The sequence below is a fragment of the Hevea brasiliensis genome, chromosome 17, assembly GCF_030052815.1.
Source record: "Hevea brasiliensis isolate MT/VB/25A 57/8 chromosome 17, ASM3005281v1, whole genome shotgun sequence".
In the NCBI taxonomy this organism is placed as follows: domain Eukaryota; kingdom Viridiplantae; phylum Streptophyta; class Magnoliopsida; order Malpighiales; family Euphorbiaceae; genus Hevea; species Hevea brasiliensis.
The window spans coordinates 54,396,246-54,407,226 of record NC_079509.1 but is presented as its reverse complement, the minus strand read 5'-3'; the positions used below and the strand labels follow the sequence as shown (position 1 = coordinate 54,407,226).

Sequence of the window (10,981 nt, the reverse complement as noted above, 5' to 3'; positions counted from 1 at the left end):
TAATATTGTGACAAAAAATAATTTATAGTTCATAAATTGATTCAAATTTGACTTTAAATTCTTTATTTTAAGTCTAAATTTTTTGTCATTTAATAATTTTAGGTATGGGTTAATAATTAGTTAATTAATTGATTTATTTCTATATATTTATATTTATTGAGGTTTAATTAAAGTTTAAATTTATTATAAAAACAATTAGAATTTAAATTTATAACATCACAAAAAATACTTAAATATTACTAAACCAAATTTTATTAGTTTTACAGAACATAAATAGGACAAAGAGCAGATGGGTAACTTTTTCAAGGTATGCTAAGCTATGTATTTTACACATATTCTCTTCATAAGCTATGTGAAATTTAGAAGGACTAGTCCTCAAAGCACCTAAAAGATAACAATTATTTTGGTATATAAATATATAGAAAAAAATAATTTTTAATTTAGACTTTATTTTTTTCATTAAAAATATTTTTTTAAAAAACAATTATCTCATTTTTTAGCATTTAGAGCACTCAGAAAAATTAGTTAATGAAAAATATTTTTTCGGTTAAAGGGAAAATTAAATTATTTTTAAGAAAAATAATTTTATTTTCTAAATTTGATAATCTTATTAAGGCTCCGTTTGTTTCACATTTTTCGCATAAAATATTTTCTAAAAAAATATTTTCAGTGAAAATATTTTTCATTATCTGATTTCAATATTAAATTAATGATACGTATTTATTCCATGTATGTATAAGTATGTTCACATTTTAATAAGATTATAAAAGTTTAGAAAAAAAAATGACTTCCTCTTTTAAAAAATAGAAATCATTTTTCTTAAAAATGACTTAATTTTTCATTTGACTAGGAAAATATTTTTTATTGATCAATTTTTTTTAGTGTCCCAAACATCAAAAAACATGAAAAATATTTTTTAGGAAAATATTTTCTGTAAAATAAAGAGAACCTAAAATATAAAAACACTTATACATGCATAAAATAAACGCATATTATTAATTTAAAATTACAACCAAATAATAAAAAAAATATTTTTCATAAAAAAATACTTTTCATATAAAAATTATTTTATATGAAATAAATAAAGTCTTAATTTAAATTCATTAGACTCAAAATGACTTATAATTCACTTAAATATATATTTAATCTAAAATAATTTAATTTAAATAATTTTTAAAATTAAAAATTAATTCAATAACTCATATGAATCTGCTTATAAAAATTTAAATAAAAAAATAAATAAATGAAAATAATCTTCTAAAAAATTAATATTTTAACTAAAAAAACTTATAAAATCATCTTTCTATGTTGAAAACTAATAATTTAAATTGATTTATAATTAAAAATAAATTGATAAGATTCCACTTAAAAAAAATAAAAAACATCAATAATAGTTAAATATATATTATTCACCTGATACATTTAAGTTCGAATTTTCACTCTTTAATATTTTTATTAAAAAATACGATACATAATAATTAAAATCCAAATTCGTCCAACACAATATATGCAATATTATGATCATGTATTGTACTTTAATCATTTTGTATGATTGCTATAACAACATAACATAGTATACCGACAGAACATTAAATGACAATAAATAGGTTTCCAACCAAATGCGCTACTCAAGTGGTCCTCAACATGTCATTTTCTGTCCTCAATATTGGGGTAAATCTTCTACTTTAACAACTAAAGCACACAAATTTTCTTTCATTTTTTCAATTCTTAATTTCAATTTCTGCTGACATTTACTTTATAATTTTAAAAAAGTGTTACTTGAAATTTAAATTCTTTTATTGCTTATGGCTAACAAATTAATTATGGTATAACCTTTCCCTTTTAATTTTAATTTTTAAAAAAATGATTGATTTAATGATAAACTAAATAAATTGTATAATATTTATATAATAGTCTAAAATTAAAAACATATTTATTTTTCATGATTTTATTCATTAAGACATTTTAAATTTCAGCCTCAATTTAAGTCTATTGAACTCTTTTAAATACATGTGAATGTGATGAATGCTTATCTAATCGATTTCAATTTAAGATATTTCATGTTGATTTGAGATGACGTGTGTGTATGTTAATGTGGAGTTAGGTTTGATATATTTTCTCCATATAGTATTAAAGTCTATCATGCTTCAATATTGAACAACTTACAAATATATTTACATATAAATTCCAGATGTTCATACCTAGACGTGAAGAGTAAACATAATATGTTTATCAATTCTGATGAAGATAAATTATAAAGCATACTTTTCTGCAAAATAAATGAGCCCACATAGCTTTTAATAAAATAATTATAATAACTATTATTATCAAATTTGATCTCTTCAGCTTCTTTTTTTCAAGAAAAGTTCTTTACTTCTTTCTATGAAACAGAGCTAAATATTAAATTTATGACTATCACCAAAATTATCTCAATATAGATCAACTACTCATTAAGGTAAATGTTGTACAGGATAAGACTGCTTATCCAACTATTGATCTCTGTCACATAGCAAATTATTGGTTAGCAAATGATTAATGCATGAAAACGACTTTTCTCCTCAACAAATTTGACGTTTTCCAAACTTTTTCCTGCAGGAATTTCCTCATTCACTTGATGTTTTGCTAATTAATCAAGTTCTAAAAGCAGTAAAATCATGTCATGTATAAATCAATGAAGATTGCAACTAAAAAGACTTCTTTTATGTAACATATATGATGTATTTACAAGCCGCAAAATGCGTTGGTCAGGATTTACTTGAGCACCTAATGCATTACAAGTCTTTTCTTTTCTTTAAAGACGGTCTGAGACTAGAACTCGAGACCTCATCTGCAATTCCGTGCTGGTAAAATATGGCTGCTTCCCTAATGCATCACGGTTAAAGAACTTTTTGTCGAGATTGAATCGTGTGGAGAAATTGAGAAGGAGCTATCACATTCACATTCTAGATCTTCAAATCCCCAGAATTCTTCTTCTTGTTCTTCTTCCATTGGCATTTTCCACCTTTCTTTGTCCATTTCCCCCTCTTGCATTACTTCCAATACCTGCCAACATATTACAGGGAAATTTTAATTATTGACTCCAAAGAGTTCATTATCTGGTGTATCAAACATTTGACTTTGTAAAATGGCTCTAAGGTTCTAAACCAACATTATTTTACTTAAGAAAATTATGTGCTTTTAAAAGAATTCCATATCCTCCTATATGCTTCTAAAAAAATTTAAAGAATATGGCAAAAATAGAAATTTGGAATTCAATAACTTGTATGTTTAAGAGATTTCTTTTTCCTTTAAAACTGAGTCAAAACAGGAGCTGTTTCCCCAATCATGTTGCTAATATAACATTCTCATATCCTAATCACGTGGGAGATCCATATTTTATGGTCTGTTTGAGCTTAAAGATTTAGGTTAGGTAGGATAGAACAACCTCTGACAATTTGGAATTGCTTATAAGAACAACCCAAATACATGCCAGCTACCAAATGCCTAAAAGCAGGACTAAATCTAAGTTTATATGTTACAGTCTTCTTAACAACTAGTGAAAATGATGTGCATTAGTCATCACAGCTCACAGGCAATGTGCAACCATAAAAAATATGGAAAGGTGACAGAAACACATGAGAGAGTCAGTCTTGTTGCAATGATGAGTTTGTTCTTTTATGACCGGAAGGTCACAAGTTTCTGTCGTGGAAGCAGTCTCTTTGCGTAGAAAAGGTGTGCATTGAGACACCTTTTCTTTTTAATTTATTAGATTAATCACCAGAAACTTATGTGCATATCTAGTGTAGAAATGATCACTCAAACAGTCAACTGGAAAGGAACTATTGGAAGCATGAAATAAAAGAAATGTATGTGATGCAATCATCCTTATCAAGAAGTTGCTAACAGGAAGAATTGGTGTGACAATTGAACCTCCTTCTATTAAGCAGATAAGATTATGATTGAATGCTTAATGCGATATTAAAAAATGGAGCAAAATTCAGGATATTTTAGATAATTAGCCTTAATATTAAAATCAGCAAGCACATAATAATAATAATAATAATAATAATGTCAAATTGTGGTGTATATGAAATGTATTTTTATATATAGCAAACTGTTAACTAGTTTTGGATTAAGACTTAGTCGAGAAAAGTTAAGGGAATGCATAATAAAAGTGTTGATTATTGTCAAGTAGCTAGCTACCTCACTCATGGTAGGGCGCCACGTCGAAGATGCTCGGATACAAAGAGATGCAGCAAAGGCAAGTCTTATCAGCTGTGAAGCATCATAGGCCCCTCCAAGCCTTGGATCTACCACCTCTTCAGTTTCTCCTTGTTTCAATATTGGTTTAGCCTGTTAAAGTCAACGTTTAGCAATTAATAAAAGCAAAAAGGTTGATAAGTTGCTGGAGTCTAAAATCAAATTGCAATGTGGAATTCCCTAAGAACAAGGCAATTTTTTTAAGCTATTCAGAAATTGGTGACCTTACCCAGCTGCATATGCTTTGGTGAGAGCCATCAACTGGTCTCCTGCCAGAAATAAGTTCTAGCAGAAAGACTCCAAATGCAAAAACATCTGTCTTCTCATCTACCACTCCATGCAAATAGTACTCAGGTGCTAAATGCCTATAAAAGAAAAGGCAAAAATTTTCCATAACAATCAAATGGGTTGCAGTATAATAAGAAGACCAAATGGGCTGTAGTATAATAAGAAGACCCATAAGAGTTTCATCTCATCAGAGTTCAGTAGATACCCAAATGTTCCTTCAATTGGAGCGATTGAATGGTGAGTCCATTGAGATGGAAGCCATTTTGCCAATCCAAAATCAGAAATCTGTTATCATATTCAAAAACCAAAAGAAAAAAGGTTAGAAACATTTTACTACATTGGAATAAAATCAAGAAAAGGCAAATAAAAAGGACTAATTCCATAAGGGCACCTTACCAGTGGCTCAAAATCAGCTGTCAAAAGAATATTTGAAGATTTAATATCTCGGTGAATGATCCTTCTTTGACATCCCTTGTGCAAGTAATGGAGCCCTCTGGCAGTTCCAATGGCAATCTTGTATCTTGTTTTCCAATCCATAACTGGAAGTTTCTCATCTGAAAAACCAAATTTAAGAGCACAAGATATCAAAACATTGCAAAACAAACAAAACCCAGGAAGGAATCAAACTGGGTATAGGGTATATTAGTTGCTCTGATTACCATGGAGAAGGGAAGCAACAGAGCCTCTGGAGGAGTAATTGAAGATGAGATAAAGCCCATTATCAACGCAACATCCTAGAAGAGACAACACATTGGGATGAGATACATGACCAATTGTGCCAATCTCTGTCAGGAACTCCTTCTCTTTCCTCTCATCATTACCAGCTCTTGTTAGCCTTTTTATTGCAATCTTTTCTCCATCTCTTAACACTCCCCTGTAAACCTCTGCATATCCTCCTTTTCCCACCAGGTTCTCTGAAACCCACATAACAAAAACTAAATTTGAGAAAAAAAAAATGACACAAATAAGAGAAATATACATCTGCATAGACATATAAAAACCTGGGCTAAAACCATTTGTGGCCTCAAATATTTCTGGATAGGAGAAACATCTCCAAGCGGGTCTTGAAGAATGCTCTGGTTCTTGAACAAACTTACAGTTAGAGATTCCATTCTTGTCTTCATCAATGGCGATTCCTTCTTCAAGTCCACGTCTTTTTAATGAGAAAAGCCTTTTCAAGCTGTTGGCTCTTATATACTTCATTGTAAAAGCGGCAAGTAAAGCAGAGAACTCTGTTGCATGCAAGGGAAGAGAAGAAAGACAAGAAACTCTGTCTTGTGTCCTTGTGGAAGGATTTTAAGGAAACATCAAAAGCTTAAGAGACAGAGCGCTGTTTGTGTGTATGTGAGAGAGAGGAAGCAAAGGGATGTCGTCTTTATTGTTTGAAGGAGAAGAGGGCTAAGCTAAGCACAAGAGAGAGGATAATTTGCTAGGAATTTAGGAAATGCAAGTTCTGGCTTCAACTTAAAAAGGGTTGCAAGCATTCATAGAGAGGAAAATGATTGAAGATTTCAACTTGTTGAATTATTTTATTTTATTGCTTTTTTTTTTTTTGTCTCAAGTGAAAAATGATTGGAAGGCATTGTGATTTGGCTCTTCTGGGGATATTTGAGTCCACATTTTGAGGTTAATTTCATTTGCTGTATTTAATTTTAATTCTTATAATAATATAGTTATTAAATGAATTTATTTCAAAATTTAAAATTAAGTATTTATATTCTTTATTAAAATATAAAATTATATTATTTATTATAAAAAATATAAAATATTATACTTATTAGAGTTAATTAAATCGGTAAAAATGAAAGTCCCTTTTCCTTATCAACTAGAATCCAAGGGGTGGATGTTATAAAAAAAATTAATTTAATTAAAATAAAATAAAATTTTTTACATGTAAGATGAGGGGCTATGGCTCCCGCTTGCACCTGCTTCCTCAACCTCTAGTTGATGGCACCTCCAAAAGCCTCCACGATGTCAACTAACCTCCTCTTAGCCTTACCCTTGCCTCTATTTCGCTGACAACTGCATGTGGGAGCAAATCATAAAAGAATGAACCAGTGATTTTCTCTTATAAATTAAATAGCCAATATCTTAAATTTTACTTTATAATATAAAACTTTTTAATCTTTAAATTAAGTAATAAAAATTTTTTTGTAATATTCAGTAATCAGTTTTTAAATTATTTTACTAACAAAATACTTATCATATTAAAAATCATATTTTTTCTGTTAATTTGATATTAATTGAGAAAAATTTTTAATTTTATTATTTATCTATCCATGATCAAGACAATTAAAATACCACATAATAATATTTTAGTATTCTATAATCTATTTACTTGAAATTATTAGTATATAAAAATATAATTTTTGAATTTAATAAATATCACATCAACATAAATAACTTAAAATTCAATTGCTAAAGTTTATAAGGAGATTTTATATTACTTAAATTAAAGAAAAAAAGATTTTATTTTATAAATTAAAGTTTAAATACTTTATTGTTACATATATCTAAGTTGAGGTATCATTTCTATAATTTATCTTCTTCTCATAAACAATGATTTTCCATGAGGGCTTAACCATGGTTGAGACGCTCTCCGCAGCATCTTCTTCCCCCAGATGCCATCCCACATTTTTCTAGCGAGTCTTTAGTGATGCGCTGAAGCATCGCATATTTTTCTTTTTCGAATGGTCTTTGAGGAAACTTTTAGTTGCCTAACTCCTAATTTACACCTGAAGGAAGCAACTTTGAAGGTTTCAAAGCTCAAGTATGCTTTTCAAGTTTCATTTACGTGTCTTGTTTATTCGAAATTTTTATTAAGACTACCGACAAAAAAATTCATACCTTATTGCTTTTTAATAATTTTATTTATTTCTTTCAATCTAAATAGAATAGGTTAAATTTTTAAAAGTTATTAAAATTTTAAAAAATTTTGTTAATTCAATTTTATTTATAATTATCATCGAAAATTCAACATTAATACATTTTTTAACTTTTTTATAATTTCATTTTGATAATTATTGAGTATTAAATAATGACTAGATTTAATAATAGTAAAAAGAGAGTGCGTAATTAAAATCATCCAATTAATTAAACGACTAAGAATTTCAATGCACTATGATATTAAAATAAAATTTGAAAATAATTAATGGTATGAAGTGAAAAAATGTTGGATAAAATTATAACAAATTTTCAAAATTTTAAAAAATTTAGATAAAATTTTTATGTATTTTGAAATCTTGATCGATTTTGTCAAAATTAAAATGATTAAATTGTCAAAATGTAATAAAATTTGGCTTTTTTGATCAATAAGCCTTTTATTAATTATAGAGATGCTCGTTCAATTTAATTATAATTCATTTATTGAGTTTTATTTTTTTCTGAGTTTGAGTTGTGATTTTAATTATTTATTTTAATAAAATTTATTTATTAAATATATAAATCTCAAATATTTATATTTTATATCGATAATAAATTAAATATACACAAAATTTTTTCATTAATTGAATAGAAGTTGAGTGTTTGAAAAAAGAAGCTGTTAAAGAGCAAAAGATTCAAGAACAATAAGTGAAATGAACTTGTACCAATTGGGTCATTTGTTCATTTTGGCTCCCATTCATGCACATCTACAATATTCTTTTTTTTTAAAAAAAAAAAAAAACAAAATTGATATTCACGTGATTGAGTCAATAAGTGAATAGTTAAATAAGTATCTTTTAGTATAAGATATCGGAATTTAAGTCTCATACACTTCTGTTTTGAATAAAAAAATAATAGAAATTTTCGAAGATATCAATAGTCCCATATATGATAAAAGCTTGAGTCTCCATTAGGGCATCTCATATTGTGATTTAATTGGATAGGGTTGAAGAGATTATCAAAAGAATGAATGAAATTCGCCCATATTTTATAACTTATTTAAGGCATCTTTAGTTTCATGATTGTAACTTGCAATCAATGATGAGTGGCTAACAATCAAAAACCAACTATATTGGTACCGATATTAATTTAAAAACAAATCTTATAGTTAATATATAAAATGTTAAATATGAAAATTCAGTTATAAGTTTTTAATCTTGTTTGGCAACGGCTTTTACGATAATGTTCTCTCTTATTTATATTGTTTGGTGATAGCATTTATGCTAGTATTTAGACGTTGAATGAGTGATTTATGAAAAGTTACTCCTCATAACTTTTAAAGGTTGAGGAAGAGTTTTAACCAGAGTTAATAAAATTATACTATTATTTTTACATTTAATAGTTAATATAACATCTATTTTTATTGAACACTTCTGGTTTGAATTGCTATAAAAATAGTTAACCACTAACAGTTAATTGCTGCTAAAACAGTTAATAATTATTATAACAATTAATATTGTTGAATATGGCTTTTATTTATAAATTATAAAATTTTATATTTATTTAAACAATGTTAATAAAGATTTCAAGATGGACATAATTAGAAGTAGGGCTGAGTAAAATTCGGTTCAAATAAAAAAATCGAACTGAACCGAGTCAATTTGGTTCAATCGGTTCGGTTTTAAAATTCAATCGGTCTGGTTTGGTTATTTCGGTTCTTTTCGATTTTAAAGAGAAAAAAATCGGTTAAACCGAAACAAACCGAATAGTAGTTTATATATTCAAATCGAATCAAATCGAATCGAATCGATTTTTGAATTGATTTATTTTTATGAGAAATTTATGAATTATATTTAATTACATATATATATCAATTGTTTAATTTCATTAATTAATAGTTATTAGGTTCAAACCAAAGTCAAAATTAAACCAAATAACTTGAAAATCAAGTCTAAATTAAAAAATAAATTAAAAATCAAAATCGATCAATTTAAACCGAATCGAATCGAAATAAAGCGGTTTGATTCGATTCGATTTTTCATCTATTTCGATTCGATTTCTAAAATTTAAAATTTAATTTTATAATTTAATTTGATTTGGTTCGATTCGATTCGGTTCGAATCAAATGCTCACCCCTAATTAGAAGTATGAGATGAAAAAGCAAAGCAAGAACCATGAGGCGTAACAAATGTTGTATTAGAGAATATTTGGTTTAGCTTATAATCTACTTATTTGATTTATTCTAACAATTATAATATTAAATGATATATCATTTTTTATCATTTTAATAAATTAAATTTTTTTAATTATTTTTTAATTAAATACTTAAATTATTAAAAGTTAATTTTAAATAATTTTATTAAATAATTATTTATTTATTTATAATTAATATAAATTAAAAATATATTTTAAATTAAAAATTAAAATAAATAATCAAGCCAAACATTTTCTAAATCAATAAAATGGTAAATTATGAAATTTATAGATATCTAATTGCAAATAGAGGTATCCAATGCTCGGCGAAATCTAAGGACAACGTGCCCAATTTTTTTATATAAAAAGCTTATAATATAACCTATTTCCTTTGTATTTTAGTATTAGAGATATCAATTGTGACGTCCCTATTCCATATAAAACTTAAACCCAATTATCAAAAAATGTATATTTTTTTTAACATCTTTTTAATTTTTGAATCTCTTAGATGAACTTAGAATTTCTATCAGTTACAGTATTTGGACTATTTCAAATAGCCCAAATGTATGATTATACGTATAATTATTTTAATTTATTAGAATCTATTATAATTTCCGATTACTATATTTAATAATAAATCAAATGTAAAATTACTTTGTTAGCACTGCATGTGGAAGTACACACACTGACACGTTAAAAAGTACCAGTTATGGGTCCATTGATGCTTATATTGTGAGATGAAACACGGCTTTTTTATGATCCCTAAAGGTACACAATCCCATGATTCTTTATAGTCCCTAGTACTATCCCAAATCTCTTTAAAAAAAAAAAAAAAGCCAAAAATAAAATTTGAAATTTTAGAAAATTTTTACCTTTAGTTTTATAATTTTTAGAGCTAAAATAAATATTATTTGATTATGCCGATTTTAACTCTCATATAAGAAATGAATGGGAGGTTGAACCGGATAGAGTTTTAATATTAAAATGCAATCAATTTAAGGATTTAGATGAGTATATAACTCATAAAATATTGATATAATATAACACTGTAGTAAGCGTATTATGCGATCATAAGATTCTTGATAAAATGAAAGATAAGTTATATAAAATTATTGTCAAGTTAGCTATGTTACATGAGAATACATATTAAATATATAAGGTACAATACACACACGTTATGAGTGTAGTAGAGATATTTATATTAAAATGGATGTCTGATATTATAATAATAAATAAAATTAAGAAATATTATATTTGTCGGATAATGTATGTAACACGCATTGGAACAAAATGAGATAATATTGATTAAAATGGTTTGCTCACGATTGAACATAAAAATTAAATACTTTAGTATGAAAATATAATAAATTAATATTACAAAAAGCAAGAAAGAGAAGAG

At 26.6% G+C, this 10,981-nt stretch overlaps 1 protein-coding gene across 1 annotated transcript; it reads right to left on the bottom strand.

Moving 5' to 3' along the window:
- Positions 1–2,678: 2,678 nt before the first annotated feature.
- LOC110655629 (probable receptor-like serine/threonine-protein kinase At5g57670) lies at positions 2,679–6,030 on the bottom strand. Its single transcript, XM_021812026.2, has 7 exons — positions 5,529–6,030; positions 5,187–5,441; positions 4,924–5,081; positions 4,733–4,812; positions 4,469–4,604; positions 4,183–4,332; positions 2,679–3,042 (listed from the first exon to the last, which is right to left on the bottom strand). Exons 1-7 carry the CDS (start codon positions 5,728–5,730, stop codon positions 2,863–2,865), a joined length of 1,161 nt encoding a protein of 386 aa, XP_021667718.1. The 5' UTR covers positions 5,731–6,030; the 3' UTR covers positions 2,679–2,862.
- Between the last annotated feature and the right edge of the window lie 4,951 nt (positions 6,031–10,981).

Bases quoted from the DNA above. Each gene is read 5' to 3' on its own strand.
- LOC110655629 (XM_021812026.2), bottom strand. From the start codon at position 5,730: ATGAAGTATATAAGAGCCAACAGCTTGAAAAGGCTTTTCTCATTAAAA. The intron at 4,605-4,732 runs GTATCTACTGAA...TTTCTTTTATAG, and splicing joins CCAATTGAAGGAACATTTGG to GCATTTAGCACCTGAGTACT. The intron at 3,043-4,182 runs GTAGCTAGCTAC...ATATGTTGGCAG, and splicing joins GGCGCCCTACCATGAGTGAG to GTATTGGAAGTAATGCAAGA.